Source organism: Cebus imitator, unplaced genomic scaffold, assembly GCF_001604975.1.
Source record: "Cebus imitator isolate Cc_AM_T3 unplaced genomic scaffold, Cebus_imitator-1.0 Scaffold140, whole genome shotgun sequence".
Taxonomy (NCBI): Eukaryota; Metazoa; Chordata; class Mammalia; order Primates; family Cebidae; genus Cebus; species Cebus imitator.
The window spans coordinates 249,328-265,661 of record NW_016107455.1 but is presented as its reverse complement, the minus strand read 5'-3'; the positions used below and the strand labels follow the sequence as shown (position 1 = coordinate 265,661).

General features: G+C 47.5%; 1 protein-coding gene across 3 annotated transcripts in view; it reads left to right on the top strand.

The window, feature by feature from the left end:
* Positions 1–915: 915 nt before the first annotated feature.
* The window catches only part of KIAA0100 (KIAA0100 ortholog), a 31,119-nt gene continuing 15,700 nt past the window's right edge, over positions 916–16,334 (top strand). Inside the window, exons 1-23 of one of the 3 annotated variants that reach the window (XM_017542096.2) lie at positions 916–1,085; positions 1,888–2,017; positions 2,393–2,442; positions 2,739–2,886; positions 3,066–3,184; positions 3,402–3,462; positions 3,653–3,842; positions 4,723–4,846; positions 5,080–5,204; positions 5,461–5,528; positions 5,643–5,788; positions 6,446–6,564; positions 6,673–6,836; positions 6,995–7,253; positions 8,056–8,261; positions 9,552–10,644; positions 11,086–11,277; positions 11,421–11,623; positions 11,771–11,889; positions 12,010–12,230; positions 13,534–13,724; positions 13,854–13,953; positions 14,093–14,295. In XM_017542096.2, the coding sequence (XP_017397585.1) occupies positions 1,018–1,085; positions 1,888–2,017; positions 2,393–2,442; positions 2,739–2,886; positions 3,066–3,184; positions 3,402–3,462; positions 3,653–3,842; positions 4,723–4,846; positions 5,080–5,204; positions 5,461–5,528; positions 5,643–5,788; positions 6,446–6,564; positions 6,673–6,836; positions 6,995–7,253; positions 8,056–8,261; positions 9,552–10,644; positions 11,086–11,277; positions 11,421–11,623; positions 11,771–11,889; positions 12,010–12,230; positions 13,534–13,724; positions 13,854–13,953; positions 14,093–14,295 (4,299 nt within the window). In that variant the 5' untranslated portion in view covers positions 916–1,017. Of the gene's footprint in view, positions 1,086–1,887; positions 2,018–2,392; positions 2,443–2,738; positions 2,887–2,918; positions 2,949–3,065; positions 3,185–3,401; positions 3,463–3,652; positions 3,843–4,722; positions 4,847–5,079; positions 5,205–5,460; positions 5,529–5,642; positions 5,789–6,445; positions 6,565–6,672; positions 6,837–6,994; positions 7,254–8,055; positions 8,262–9,551; positions 10,645–11,085; positions 11,278–11,420; positions 11,624–11,770; positions 11,890–12,009; positions 12,231–13,533; positions 13,725–13,853; positions 13,954–14,092; positions 14,296–16,334 lie in introns of those variants that run through there. The other 2 variants (XM_017542097.2, XM_037743288.1) reach the window with 2 other exon arrangements.

Sequence of the window (16,334 nt, the reverse complement as noted above, 5' to 3'; positions counted from 1 at the left end):
TATTATCAGTAACATTCAGATACTGATCCTTGGTAGCAGCACAGCAACTCTGAGGGAACATTGTCCTGTTCTCTCATTTTACAGAGAAGGAAGCAGGCAAAACTATGTATTGTCTATTTTATATAATTTTGCTTCCCAGATAAACTATTTTTTGCTAAAGGGCAAGAACAATATTCAGTACTTCTGCAGCATCTCCCCTATTCAGGGCCCAGTTCGTACTATAAGTAGATTGACCAGAACAGTGTTCAAACAGTAAATGAAGTAAAAAAGTCATTGGCCAGGAACGGTGGTGCGCGTCTTTAGTCCCAGCTACTCAGGAGGCTGAGGTGAGAAGATCCCTTGAGCCTGCAGGAGTTCGAGACCAGACTCCGCACCATAGCGAGTCCTCGTCTCAAAAACAAAAAACAAAAACAACTCATTAGTTTCCTCTGTGGATGGAATGGGGCGGGATTTTTGAGGCCTTTTAATTACCTCCTAGTTTCCGCCTCAGTAATTTTCAAACAGGATCTTGAATAGCGAGTGCTACCACGTCTGACCGGGGTGTAACTTCCGCAGAACAGGCCTAAATGGCCAGGCGGACTCCCAACTCCCCTGACCCTGAAAGTGAGCTCTCCCGGCCGAAATCAGCCAGCCAAGTCCACCGCAGCCCAGGAAGTGGGCCCGGACTCCGACCCCCGCGGGTCCCCCAGCCCCGCAGTTCCGGGCACCGTGGGGAGCGCCCGGGCGTATGTCAGCTCTCGGTCGGCTCCCAGCACCCTCCTCCCGGGGCCACACCCGCTCCTAGCGCATGCAGCCGGTCGGCCCTGCCGGGTCGCAGGGCGGGGTGGGGCTGAGGAGGGAGGCCGTTGGCTGGCTGGCGGGCTGTGGGAGGCGGGGCTCGCGTGCGCACCAACGCTTCCCAGCTCAGCGCTGCTCCTGCGCGCGCGGCTGGTCGGCCCGCGGCTGCGCTGCGAGGATCCGGCGTCGGGGCCCGGCATGGCGGGGGCCGGGGCCAAGCCGGGCCGGACCCGGACCTAAATGCCTCTGTTCTTCTCCGCGCTGTTGGTCTTGCTGCTGGTTGCGCTTAGCGCTCTCTTTTTAGGCCGGTGAGGGGCTTCCGGCCGCGGCGGTGGAGGCGGGAGGGAGGGAACAGAGAGGAGGAAGAAAGACTGAGGAGGGGGCGCGCGCCGGGCTGAGGCGCGGGAGGCAGACTGGGTAGGGTTGAGGAGGGGGCGCGCGGCGAGGGGAGGGATCGTGCGGGGGCGCGCGGCCTGAGCTGCAGGGAATGGGCTGCGAGTGGGGGAGACTGAGGAAACGGGCGGGGCCTGAGGAAATGCTGAGGCCAGGAACTGAATAGCGGTGTGAGGAAGGGGCCTGGTTCAGTGGCCTCGCTTTCCCCCTCTTCCCCCACGAATGTCCTCTTTGCTAAGCGCGAAGGGCACCTGCAGCATAGGTCTGGGGAGAAGAGCATTTTAGCTGCCGGGTCTGACCTCACAGTGCCTTCTCGCGGATACCTATTTGGAGGGTGGGAGCAGGAGACGGAGACCCTCTGGGGAGTGTGATGGCGTGATGGCATATCTGACAGAGCCGCCTCCGCTTTGACTCCTGCTGGGGCCTTCTGTCTTTGCCTCTGGGATTCCTGACAATTTGAGAGATTTTTTTTTTTTTTGTTCCCAACTTAGAGGGTGGAGTTTCTGGTTTTCTCTGGGTGGAGGGGTCAGTAGAGAGCTAGGATCTTGATCAGCGTCGCTGAACGTCTATGACAGAGTGGTGCTTTGGGAGAAAGGAGAGTTGCTCAGATCCAGTTTCCGGACACGACCTTTTTGCAAGGCTTTGTAAGACCAGCAAGGGGTGAGGGAAACTATCATTGGTAAAGGGTCCTATGAATAAACAGGAATTTTTCTGCAGGTGGCTTGTAGTCCGGTTGGCCACCAAGTGGTGTCAGCGGAAGCTGCAGGCGGAGCTAAAGATTGGCTCCTTCCGCTTTTTTTGGATCCAGAATGTCAGTCTTAAGTTTCAGCAGCACCAGCAAACAGTGGTGAGTTCTAGGAAACTCTGGATATGTATGTAGGGTTGATTCAGCTTAATTTAAACTCTTAATTTCCTTTTTTTAAAAAAAGAAATTCTGGTGGCTTTTCTAGTAAATCCCAGCCTTGCCATTTCTTTGCCAAGATGATCTTAGAACTTGTTGGAGAACGCTGGGATTGATGCAAGTTGTCCAGGTCACATAACAAAGATACAAAAGAAAGATAACAGGAAATCGAAGAGTTTACTATTCTAATTTAAGAGGGGATTCAAGGCAACATGCCTATGAAAGAGAAATTCTAATAATCCAGAACCTTTCCTGGCTTGTCAAGCTGCTCATTGCTTATTTAGCAGCTAGCACACAGAGCTTTCTCCCTCACTATTTTAGGAAATTGATAACCTGTGGATTTCCAGCAAACTCCTTAGCCATGATCTTCCGTGAGTACCCTATATTCTCACTTCTCCCCTACGGGAGTGTTTTCAAGTTGGTGTTTGCAGAGTGAGATTCTTCTACAGAGGCCTCACAATCCAAGGAGGAAGGGATGTTCTTGCTGAAGTTTTCCTGTTAGCCTGGGTGCCATTATCTTGTGAGACAGATATTGATAACTGCTATGAGACTAACCTCTGATTTGAGCTATATTTCTCGGAAGGATGAGAAAGTGAATGTGAGGGTGGGGAATAGATTGCTATGGGAGGGATGGGCCTGGTGGCAGTGAGATTTCTCTTCTGGGCAGACACTGTGTGGCGTTGTGCTTTGGAGAAGTGCGTATCAGAACGGACCTACAGAAAGTTTCTGGCCTGTCTGCCCCATTCTCCCAGAGCGCTGGGGTGGATCAAAAGGAACTGTCCTTCAGCCCGTCCTTATTGAAGATCTTCTGCCAAGTGAGACAACTTCTCCTGCTCTCCTGGACTGTACTTTGGCATGGTTGGCTTTGGAGTTATGGGTAGATTTTTCTACTATTTTTAGGGCATAATCCAAAGAGCTGTTTCTCTTTCCTATCTGGAAAGAAAGCGTAGTTCCTTAACATTAATTAATGTTTATCTTTGCTTTTTCCTTCCAGCTATTCTCTGTTCACGTAGATGCTATAAACATCATGGTACTCAAGGTGGATACCTCTGAGTCCTTATGGCATATACAGATCAGTAGAAGCAGATTTCTTTTGGATAGTGATGGGAAGAGGTAAGCACTGGGGAGGAGAGAATGGAGCTGTCCTATTCTTGCCTTAGAGTTGCTTCAGGGCCTCGTTATCAAGGTGTTAAATTCTCATTCTGTGCAACTTGAGGAGGTGTCAAGATTAGACAATGCACTTGCCTTGTCCCTTCTAGCCAACAGAGCTTGATTGGAGGTAAATGGTGAGGAAAAGGGCCAAGTACTCCTAATTTTTTTCCTTTCCTAGGCTAATCTGTGAGGTGAGCTTATGTAAGATCAACAGCAAAGTTCTAAAGAGTGGTCAGCTGGTAAGTATGCCAGGATCATTCAGATGCCTCATTTCTTCCTGGGCATAAAGTGTGAAGGAGCTTAGGGCTTACATTCTAGGTTCTGTGGCCTTAGGGGGTTCCCTCAGGTCAGTACCCAGTTTTCCAGATCACCACATTTTGACTTAAGACTTCCAAACCTTCACACCTTAGAGGCTTATCTTCCCCACAGGAAGACACCTGCCTAGTGGAGCTCTCACTGGCCCTGGACCTGTGTCTAAAGGTGGGCATTAGCAGTCGGCATCTGACAGCTATCACTGTGGATGTGTGGACACTCCATGCTGAACTGCATGAGGGCCTCTTCCAGAGCCAACTGCTGTGCCAGGGCCCAAGCCTGGCATCTAAGCCTGTTCCCTGTTCAGGTAAAGCCCCAATCATTGAGTTTCTTGGCTACCGTGTTCTCAGGGATTGTTTTGGAAGTAGAAAAAATGGTGGCCTCACTGCCTTTTTAGGTCTGAGTCATTAGTCACCATGGACTTTGACCCTAAGGACAGTTAGAAGAAATAGGGCATTTGCACGTGCAGAGTGACAGAACTAATATTGAGTGGGCACCTATCATGGGTTAGTTACTATGTCTTTTATATACAGTTTACCATTGAACAACATGGTTTGAGCTGTGTGGGTTTACTTATATGTGGATTTTTTTTAATACATACAGTTGGCTCTCCCATATCTGTGTGTTCTATATCCATAACCAAACATGTATGGAAAATGCAATATTTGCAGGATATGAAACTTGCTGATATGGAGGGCTGACTTTTTGTATACACAGGTTCCCACAGGGACAACTGCTGCAGTTGAATATGTATGGACTTTTGTTTCTGCAGGGGGTCCTGGAACCCAAAGCCCCAAGTATACCAAGGGATGACTGTATATTCTCTCACTAAATCCTCAGCATTTCACAAATAAGGAAACTGAAGCCTAGGAAGGTTAGCTTGGTAACTGGACTGAAGTCATACAGCTAATCAGTAGTAAAAATGAGGTTTAAATTATTTGGCCCTAAGGTCCATATTCTTATCATTTACCAACCTGCTCCTTGTACTCTTTAGGTTTTTAGAGTCTGGAGAAGGAAGTACAGCAGATGCCTGGATCTCTGGGGTGTTCGCCCTGTGGTCCATCCAGCTTAAGCATTTTCTTAGCCTACTTTTTGTGGGAGAATTTGTCCATAGAGGACAGGGCATTTCGGGAGAATTGAGAGTGTTAAGAATTGTTGGTTCTTGTGTTATTCATTCATGTTTTCAGAGGTGACAGAGGACTTGGTTGAGCCAACTCTGCCTGGCCTGATCCTCCTCCAGCAGCTGCCAGACCAGGTCAAGCTTAAGATGGAGAACACAAGTGTGGTATTGTCCATGAATAGTCAAAAGAGGTGAGGTCTCTCCTTACACAGAAGATGGGAGAGTGATAGTGGGAGCTGTATGTTGGGATCTCTTTAACCAGCCTAGTAGTTGCACTGAGCTTGTCTATGGGGAGAAGGGAAATAGGAATGGTTACATCCATGTAATGTGAGAAGAATTTTAAAAATCATTTAAAAAAAATAAAAATACAAGAAGTAGTAGTGGCATTCCACATCTTCCTGAGCTAGAATCTGTCTCGGTTCAGGCACCTGACTTGGACTCTGAAGCTACTGCAGTTCCTGTACCACCGTGATGAGGATCAGCTGCCCCTTCGAAGCTTCACAGCAAACTCTGATATGGCACAGATGAGCACTGAACTCCTGCTGGAAGGTTCTTGGGTTGGGGTACTGGTACTGAGAGAGAATGGGAGGAGTAGATATTCTCTTTGCTCATGTCCCATATGGTCTTCTTAATCTAATCTCAGTGTAACTGGGGAGCGGAAGGAGGGAACGTACTGAGAGAAAATAGCCCCAATTCACAGGTGTTAGTGACAGTCTTTACCTCTTTGCCGACTTCTGACCCTCTCCCAGTTTTGTCTCTTGCCCTTCCAGTGCTGTCCTCTGATCTGCCTTCTGGCCTCTTACAGATGGGTTGTTGCTGTCCCAGAGTCGCCAGCGCATTGTTTGCCTCAATTCCCTCAAGGCTAGTGTGCAGGTATGATGATTGTGGTACCAAGAATTGTTTCTTTCTTTACTCTCTCTCTAAATTATTGCATTTATGAGTTTGTAAAATAAAACCCAATCCACAGTTCTGGTCTTCTCATTTCAGGTGACTACCATTGACCTCTCAGCCTCCCTGGTTCTGAACACTTGCATTATTCACTACCGGCACCAGGAATTCTCTCACTGGCTGCACCTACTGGCGCTGGAGACGCAAGGGTCTAGTTCACCTGTTCTTAAGCAAAGGAAAAAAAGGTCAGTCTGATATTTTTCAGCTGCCATCTTATCAGTTGGATTCTCTGGGATTCTTTTAGTCCAAAGTGGCATTTTGTGTTAAATGAGGTTGTTTGTCGCAATAGCAACCTGTTTTATATATCTTTCCTACTAGACTAGACTCCTTCGTTGCAGCATGTTGTCCTCTTTGTTTTTGTGTCCTTAGTGCCCAGTGTACTGTTTTATACAAAATAAACATTTGTCGAACTGAACTTAAGTGAAAAGGAAAGTCTTTGTCTTGTCTGCCAACATGGAGATTGTAAGGTGACAGCCATGTCTTTGTGTAGTGCTTCCATTGTGCTGCACAGAGAACTTAAGGTTTTAGTTTAAAAGTGATGCTTCTTGGTTATTTTAGGTTCAGTCATATAATATTCCTGGTGTTCATCATATTTGGCCTGTGAAAGTGACAATTTTATATGATTCAGCCCAAGTAATATCTCTCTGGGGTTCCTGCAGATTACTGTTAAGAATAGCAGTAAGCTGATGAGTTCAGCCTTTTATCTTCTAGGTGTATCCCATCCTGAGAATCACAACACAGCTGTAAATTCTCACTCTGATGTTGCGAGCTTCAGAAACTGTTCTATGATAGGAGGTTGCACTTCTTTTCTTACTAAACAGTGATGTCTTGTTCCTATGCAGAACCTTCCCCCAAATTCTGGCTCCCATCATCTTTAGCACCTCCATCTCCAATGTCAACATTTCCATTCAGCTTGGAGATACACCACCTTTTGCCTTGGGATTCAATTCCATCTCTCTGGGTAAGGCTTTCAGATGGAAAAGGAACAAGAATCTGTCCATTAGTGGAGCTTGGCCCAACTGATGGCCACAGTGGCTCCATGGAACTCTTCTTTCTCACCTTTGTTCAGATTACCAGCACCTCAGGCCACAAAGCATCCATCAGCGGGGCGTCCTAACCGTGGACCACCTCTGCTGGCGTGTGGGCAGTGACTCCCACATTCAGCGGGCACCACATCCACCCAATATGCATGTTTGGGGTGAGGCGCTTGTTCTGGATTCCTTCACACTACAGGTAGGTGGGGGCTTTGGTGAATAGGGGCCTGCACAGCTCTCCTCATCCTGTCATGCATCAGAGCACTGAGCATCCTGTTGGGAGCTGGCAGTGCATCAGGGCATCATAAAACTGTGCACCTGCGTACTTCTAATGGGATCCGTCTGCCTCTTCTCTAGGGTAGCTATAACCAGCCTCTGGGCTTGTCCAGCACCCAGTCAGATACCCTCTTTCTTGATTGTACCATTCGAGGACTTCAGGTAGAAGCATCAGATACCTGTGCCCAATGTCTGTCTCGTATTTTATCCCTGATGGGTCCACAATCTGGGAAGTCAGCTGTCTCTAGGGACTCTTCATTTGGGGAATCTGTGTCATTACTGTGGAAAGTGGACTTGAAGGTCGAAGACATGAACTTGTTCACCCTTTCTGCCTTGGTTGGTAAGTGGGACAAGGAGTCTATACTGAAGTGTGCTACTTGGAAGGCTGAGGCAGGAGAATCACTTGAACCCGGGAGGCAGAGGTTGCAGTGAGCTGAGGTGGTGCCACTGCACTCCAGCCTGGGCAACAGAGCGAGACTCTGTCTCCAAAAATAAAATAAATAAATATACTGAAGTGTGTAGTGTGTAACCTAAGCAGATTATGTTGGTTTAGTGTGCTCCTTCTCATTTGATGAAGCTGATTATCTGGAATTTTTCTAAATTAGAGTCATGAGATGCTTGAAGGTCTTGCATAAATATTAGGTTTCTTGATATTTCTTAAGGGCTTATGAAAGACAAGTAGTAAGCAAGATCTAAGAAAAAGACAGCCTTGATCTAGTCAAGAGAGTGAGATCCATAAAGCTTTTTATTTCCTCTTGTGTTTAGTTCTAGAGAGTAAGTGGTATGTCTCTGTGCAATTTGTAGGAGTTAAGGAAATTCTTTGGCTCTGCTGAATCTAGTTAGGAAAGGGAAAGTTTCCTTAAAACCTAAGGAATGAGGCCAGGCGCAGTGGCTCACGCCTGTAATCCCAGCACTTTGGGAGGCTGAGGCGGGCAGATCACCTGAGGTCGGGAGTTCAAGACCAGCCTGGCCAACATGGAGAAACCTCATCTCTGTAAAAAAAATTTTAAAAACCTAAGGAATGAACTTAAGGAGGCATGAGGAATAAAGATAATTAAGGGAATAAATAAGAAAGGCAAGTGAGGACTATTGTTGCCCTTTGAGAGCTGCGAACCAAGGCTGTCATGGTTTCTTGTTGTTAGGTGCTTCAGAGGTACGACTGGACACCCTGACTATCCTGGGCAGTGCGGAGACCTCCACTGTGGGGATTCAAGGACTTGTGCTAGCACTGGTGAAATCAGTCACAGAGAAGATGCAGCCCTGTTGCAAGGCCCCTGACATCCCCACCCCAGTGCTCAGCCTTTCCATGATCTCCATCACCTATCACAGCAGCATCCGTTCTCTAGAGGTAATGTTCCTGTGGAGAGGTGGGGCCAGGCTGGCTTTTCCCTCAGCTTAGAGCCTTCCTTATCAGTCTTTTTATTCCTTATCTTTTCCCAAGACAGAGTCTCATGTTTTGCCCAGACTGGTCTTAAACTCCTGGGCTCAAGCAGTCCTATCTTGGCCTCCCCAAGTGCTGAGATTATAGGTGTGAGCCACCATGCCCAGCCTTTCTTTTTAACTCATGTTGTGAAACTGGTTTCATGAGAAGTATGACACCTGATCATCTTTATTTTTTGTAGCTTGTATGTTTTTAACTTTTTGTGGAATTGAAAATATATACAAAACTAGAGAGACTATATAAGCTTTTGTATATCAAGATTCAATAATTATTAATTCATGTGAGTATCAGACATACATAATTTCAACTATAAATATTTCAGTATGCATCTCTGAAAAATAAGGGACTTTTAAAAAATAATGATTTGGTGTCATTTTGTTGAAGCCCTTAACCCATCAAAATACTGGAAGGAGTCAGAAGATAGAGGCACCAGCACGTTTTGAGAGAGGCTTTCCAGTGTCTTTGTCTTCAGTGTAACAGATGGACATGGGACCCTCTTAGGAGGAGTGTGGGGCATTTTCCTCTTTGACAGACTTCACCTTTAGAAACTGAAGAGTTTCTTTTTTTGGAGACTAGAACTTGAGAATTTTTCTGTCCTGGAATTTTTCTTTTCTCTGTCCACTTAGCTATTCAGAACTGCCTTTGTTTTTCAAGCGGACAAAGACTCTACTCCTATCCTTGAGGCATACTTTTATATAAGTCAGCTGCCATATTGATTTGTGTGCTCAGTAATTTATTATGCTGTATTTTGAGAATGAAATTGATGCAGTCAATTCATGAAACATATTTAAGTTGACTGTTGCAGTGGTTACCAAAGTGTAGTTGCTGATAGAAAGGCAACTCACAAGCAGAAACATGAAGCCAGATGATTTATCAAGTACCTGCTGTCTATACTGAGTGTACTATAGTAGATACCGAAGAATTAAAACACATGACCGCTTTTCTCAGACAATTTAGAATTCAGTTGAGGAGAACTTAAAAAGTATAAGTGCTCTTAAATGTAAGATACTAACAACTGTTAGTTTACTGCATTAGTGCTAACAGGAGCAAAGGAAGGGAGTAATTAATGTGGTTACTCAAGAAAGACTTCTGGGTGGAGATGTTTCTTGAGCCAGGTATGCATGTATCATAATCCTTACCATCTTTACTGTTTTGCAACATGGTAATTGACAGATCGTTTTCTTCTGCTCCCTAAAGGTTCAGTGTGGTGCAGGGCTGACCTTACTTTGGAGCCCCCCAGATCACATGTACCTGTACCAGCACGTCCTGGCTACTCTACAGTGCCGAGACCTACTAAGAGCCACTGTGTTTCCTGAAACTGTACCATCCCTTGCACTAGAGACTTCAGGAACCACTTCTGAGCTAGAAGGCCACGCCTCTGAGCCATTACCCCCAAAGCGGCTGTTAAACCTGACCCTGGAGGTGAGCACAGCCAAGGTGACAGCTTTTGTAGCTGAGGACAAGTTCATTACCCTGGCTGCAGAGAGTGTGTCACTGAGCCGGCATGGAGGTTCCCTGCAGGTGTACTGTCCAGAGCTGGCTGCTGGCTTTGATGGCAATAGTATCTTCAACTTCAAGGAGGTGGAGGTGCAGCTGCTACCTGAGCTGGAAGAGATGATTCTCCACCGGAACCCCTTCCCTGCGCTGCAGACCCTCCGGAACCGTGTTTGGCTCCTCTCCCTCGGCTCAGTCTCAGTGGAGTTTCCTTATCAGTATGACTTTTCTCGAACTCTAGATGAGGCTGTGGGAGTTCAGAAGTGGCTGAAGGGACTGCATCGAGGGACTCGTGCTTGGGCCTCCCCAAGCCCTGTCCCGCTCCCACCTGATCTACTCTTAAAGGTCCAGCACTTCTCATGGGTTTTCCTGGATGACATTTTTGAGGTGAAACTTCATGATAACTATGAGCTGATGAAGGATGAAAGTAAGGAGAGTGCCAAAAGGCTGCAGCTCTTGGATGCCAAAGTGGCTGCCCTTCGGAAGCAGCATGGGGAGTTATTGCCCGCCCGCAAAATTGAGGAGCTCTATGCCTCTTTGGAACGCAAAAACATTGAAATCTACATCCAGCGCTCCCGTCGTCTCTATGGCAACACACCCATGCGCCGGGCACTGCTCACTTGGAGCGTAGCAGGGCTAGAGCTGGTAGCTCTGGCAGATGCCTCCTTCCACGGTCCTGAGCATGTGGTAGAGCAGGTTCAAGAGCTTGATCCAGGCAGCCCTTTTCCTCCTGAGGGAGTAGATCTTGTCATTCAGTGGTGTCGTATGCTCAAGTGCAATGTCAAGACATTTCTGGGTAAGTAAGGTTTTCCTTATTTGCAGACCTGGTGCTTGCCCTCTGAGCTCTAGGGAGCTCTCTGAGTGATTTCAGAAGAACTAGGTTATATTAGAAACTGTGGCTGTTTTGAATAGGTGGAGTGGGATGGGTGGGCTCCCCTTCCCTTTCTTTGTTCCTGAATTTCACCCTGAAATTGCTTGGCTAACATAAAGGGAAAGCTGCTAACACAGTCATCTTTAAGGTTATTGAGGCTCTTGGATCTCAGTGCTATGCCCTTAACCTTCTGCTCCAGGGTCACTGTCACTTTTCAGCTTGCTGCCAGCTGCCAGCTGCCTGCCCTTGTTCTCCCAATTGACTTTGTAAATATAGACGGGTAAAGTGGTGGTGAGGTAAAAGACATGCCCCAGCGTGCTCAGACTACGCCTGAGCAGCCGGTGTGTACCCTTCCTCTGATAACAGTTCGGATCAGAGACTACCCACGGTACCTGTTTGAGATCCGTGACTGGCGGCTGATGGGTCGACTTGTGGGCACTGAGCAGAGTGGTCAGCCTTGCTCCCGTCGGCGTCAGATCCTGCACTTGGGGCTTCCGTGGGGTAACGTGGCAGTGGAGAGGAACATGCCCCCACTCAAATTCTACCATGACTTCCACTGTGAGTAGAGGTGGGGCAGTTGGTTTGGCTGAGGGACATTTGTAATGGGTGAAATGGGAGGTGAGCTGAGGCCCTTCTGGAGTGAAGGAGAAAGAGAAGGGTAATGTTATGATCAAGTTATAGCCTTTGTTCCTCTACCCCAGCGGAAATATTCCAGTATACAGTGGTATGGGGCCCATGCTGGGATCCAGCCTGGACATTGATTGGCCAGTGTGTGGACCTGTTGACCAAGCCCTCAGCTGACCCCAGCCCACCTTTGCCCTGGTGGGACAAGAGCCGTCTTCTGTTCCATGGAGACTGGCACATGGACATTGAACAGGCGAACCTGCACCAACTGGCCACTGAGGTGAGGGGTGTCATGATACTTTTTTCCTATCAGGATGGTATGGTTGAGGCCTGTATAGCACATGTGGGAAGAGAGAAAGGTGCTGATTTGGGAGATGAGGATGGTTTTCTTATCTATATCTCACCAAGTTCTCGGGGGTGGTCATAGGATCCATACAACACAACTGAAAATATGCACTGGGAGTGGAGCCACCTGTCTTTTCATTGGAAACCTGGTCAGTTTGTGTTCAAGGGTGACTTGGATATCAACGTGAGAACAGCCTCTAAGTGAGTGGAGTGAAGGGAGGGGCCTCCATGGGGTGAGGGACTTAGGTTGGAGGGAGGGGGAAGAACCAAGGGGAAGTGAGTGACCAGGGCACTGAGGGCTGGGGCTCCGTTGTGAGGCAGGTATGACGACTGCTGCTTCCTTCACCTGCCTGACCTCTGCATGACACTGGACCTGCAGTGGCTGTGCCATGGGAACCCCCATGATCACCATAGTGTCACTCTACGGGCCCCAGAGTTCTTGCCTGAGGTGCCCTTGGGCCAGCTCCATGACTCCTACCGGGCCTTTCGCTCAGAGAACCTCAATCTCTCCATCAAGATGGATCTGACTCGTCATAGTGGAAGTGAGGCTTGGGCCTGGGGCAGTGGGGAGGAAGGGCTGGGAGGATGGGCATGGATACTGGGGACTTCAGCTTGACTGTCCTGGGAGGGGAGAGGACAAAGGCAAGGGAGAATCTGGGTTAGGACCTTTTTTTTTGTTTGTTTATTGGAAAGAGTTGATGTCTTAGTCCTTTTTGGCTGCTGTAACAATAATACCACAAGTTTGGTAGCTTATAAACAGCAAACATTTATCTATCATAGTTCTGGAGGCTTGAAAGTCCAAGATCAAAGAGCTGGCAGATTCAGTGTCAATGAGGGTACATTCCTCATAGATGGTGACTTTTCGCTGTGTCCTAATATGGTGGATGGAGTCAGTGAGCTCCCTTGGACCAATTTTAAAAGGGCACTAATTCTATTCACAAGGGCTCCACCCTTGTGATCTAGTGACCTCCCAGAGGTCTGCCTTTTAACATCATCACCTTAAGTGATGATGTTTTTCTTTTTTTTTTTTTCCTGAGATGGAGTCTCACTCTATCACCAAGGCTGGAGTGCAGTGCCACCATCTCAGCTCACTGCAACCTCTGCCACCCAGGTTCAAGCGATTCTTCTGCCTCAGCCTCCGAGTAGCTGGGATTATAGGCACCTGCCTCCATGCCTGGCTAATTTTTTGTATTTTTAGTAGAGACGGGATTTCACCATCTTGGTCAGGCTGGTCTTGAACTCCTGACCTCATGATCTACCCACCTCGGCCTCCCAAAGTGCTGGGGTTATAGACATGAGCCACTGTGCCTGGCTGGGGTTAGTATTTCTTTTTTTTTTTTTGAGATGGAGTCTTGCTCTGTCACTCAGGCTGGAATGCAGTGGCAATGATCTCAGCTCACTGCGACTTCTACCCCCTGGGTTCAAATGATTCTCCTGCCTCAGCCTCTGAAGTAGATGGGACTATAGGCATGCACCACCACACCCAGCTAATTTTTGTATTTTTAGTAGAGACAGGGTTTCACCCTGTTGGCCAGGATGGTCTTGATACCTTGACCGCCTCAGCCTCCCAAAATGCTTGGATTACAGGCATGAGCCACCGCGCCTGGCCTGGGGTTAGTATTTCAATGTGAATTTTGGGGAGATGCAAATATTTAGACCCTAGCAGTAGGGGAAAGCAGAGAGCTTGGATCATGGAAAGAAGAGGGAGTTGGGGATGCTGAATTGAGGCTAGGGGCTGTTCGGATTTTGGATTTTTAAGCCTCTACAACCTGAAGCAAGGGAAAGATTTAGCTTTATCTCTGTGTTTCATCCATAACTAAGAAATGTCTATCTTTCCCTTTGCAGCAATATCCCAGCCCCGAATTCTGCTATATAGTAGTACCCTGCGCTGGATGCAAAACTTCTGGGCAACTTGGACTAGTGTCACAAGGCCTATCTGCAGGGGAAAGCTCTTCAATAACCTGAAACCCAGCAAGAAGAAACTTGGTCAGCACTACAAGCAGCTTTCCTATACAGCCCTCTTTCCCCAGCTGCAGGTAAGGCACTGATGTCCTTGCTGACATTTTCACTTCTATTCTGCTTCTACTTTTCTTGTTTTTCATATTGAATCCCTTAATCATCCCTCTCATGCCTGCCTTTGTTCCGTTATGCTCTCTTGTTGTAAGGTACATTATTGGGCCTCATTTGCCCAGCAACGGGGCATCCAGATTGAGTGCAGTCAGGGCCATGTCTTCACTCGGGGAACTCAGCGGCTTATACCTCAAGGTAAAATAAAAGACTCCCTTCGTTTCTCCTATCCTATCCCTTGTTTTTCCCTTTCTCAGTTTAATTCCCCTCCTCCATCTCTGTCTCACCCTATCCTCTGAACTGGGTAGCATTGCCTCTGTGTGCCTCCTTTTCTCAGCAGGCACAGTGATGCGGCGCCTTATCTCTGATTGGAGTGTGACCCAGATGGTGAGTGACCTAAGTCAGGTGACAGTGCACCTGATGGCCTCACCCACTGAAGAGAATGCTGATCACTGTCTTGATCCCTTGGTAACAAAGACCCACCTGCTGAGCTTGTCCTCCCTCACCTACCAACGGCATAGCAATCGCACGGCTGAGGAGGTAATGCCCAATAGTTTATTTATTTCCTTATTTATATTAGTAGGTATCTCAGTCTACTTGCTGCCGTAACAAAATACCAAAGACTGGGAGGTTTAAACAACAGAAATTTATTTTTCAGTTTTGGAGACTGAGAATTCCAAGATCAGGGTGCCTGCATGGTTGGGTTCTGGTGAGGGCTCCCTTGTCTCTGTCCTTACATGGCAGAGAGGGAGAGAGAGCACAAGTGTGGATGAGTGCTCTGTTTTCTCTTATTATACAAGCACTAATTCCATCATGAGTGCCCCACCCTCATGACCTCATGTAATTACCTCCCAAAGGGCCATCTCGACATACCATTACATTGGGAAGCGGGACTTCAACATATGAATTTGGGGGGAACACAATAAAGTCCATAAGAATAGTTTGCAGGCTAAGTCCCTGGTAAAGTTTCTCATATTCCAAGCATGTATGTCATTACTATATGACAAACTCACTTCATTTAGCTATGTCAGCATCCGTCTTTTTGAAAATACCTTTTCTTCCTCTCCTAAAAATAGTATCTTACTCTTTAGGAAATAGAGTAAAAATTTTTACTAACACTGAAAAAAAGCTGGTATTGACTTTTCCCCCAGTTAGGGAAGGATTTTAAGTTGAAATTCTGTCATTTAAAATATAGTAGGGGAGGGCTGGGTGCAATGACTCAATGCCTGTAATCCTAGCACTTTGGGAGGCCAGAGCAGGTGGATCATTTGAAGTCAGGAGTTTGAGACCAACTTGGCCAACATGATGAAACTCTGTATCTACTAAAAATACAAAAAGTTAGCTGGGCATGGTGGAGCATGCCTGTTGTCCCAGCTACTCGGGAGGCTGAGGCAGGAGAATCTCTTGAACTTGGGAGGTGGAGGCTGCAGTGAACCAAGATAGTGCCACTGTGCTCCAGCCTGGGCAACAGAGCAAGATGCTGTCTCCAGAAAACAAAAACAAGACAAAACAAATAAAATACGGTCGGGGCTAGGCTCAGTGGCTCACACCTGTAATCCCAGCCCTTTGGGAGGCTGAAGCAGTTGCATTGCTTGAGCTCAGCTATTTGAGACCAGCCTGGGCAACATGAGGAAACCCTGTCTCTAACAAAAATACAAAAAATTATCTGGGTGTGGTGGCATGTGCCTGTGGTCCAGACTACTCAGAAGCCTGAGGTGAGAGGATTGCTGGAGTCTGGGAAATTAAGGCTGCAGTGAGCTGTGATCATGCCACTGCGCTCCAGTCTGGTTGACAGAGTGAGATCCCATCTCAAAAATAAATAGGCAAGGTATGATGGCTCATGCCTGTAATCCCAGCACTCTTGGAGGCCAAGGTAGGTGGATCCCTTGAGTTCAAGAGTTCTAGACCAGCCTTTGCAACATGGTGAAACCCTGTCTCTACAAAAAAGCCCAAAAAAATTAGCCAGGCATGGTGGTGTGCACCTTTACCTTTAGTCCCGACTACTCAGGAGGCTGAGATGGGAGGATGGCTTGAGCCCAGGAGGCAGAGGTTGTATTGAGCCAGGATTGCACCATTGGGGCTGGGTGCAGTGGGTCACGCCTGTAATCTCAGTGCTTTGGGAGGCTGAGGCAGGTGGATCATTAAAAATCAGGAGTTTGAGACCAGACTGGCCAACATGGTGAAACCTTGTCTCTACTAAAAATACAAAAATTAGGCCAGGTGTAGTGGCTCTTGCTTGTATTCCCAGCACTTTGAGATGCCAGGGTGGGTGGATCATTTGAGGTCAGTAGTTCCAGACCAGCCTGGCCAATACGGTGAAACCCCATCTCTACTAAAAAAATGCAAAAATTCACCGGGCATGGGGGTAGATGCCTGTAATCCCAGCTACTTAGGAAGCTGAGGCAGGAGAATCGCTTGAACCCAGGAAGTGGAGATTGAAGCCAGCCAAGATTGCACCACTACACTCCAGCCTGGGTGACAGAGGGAGACTCTGTCTCAAAAAAGATTAAAAAAGAAAAAAAAAAAAAACCAGGAGTGGTGGCAAGCACCTGTCCTCCCAATTACCAGGGAGGCTGAGG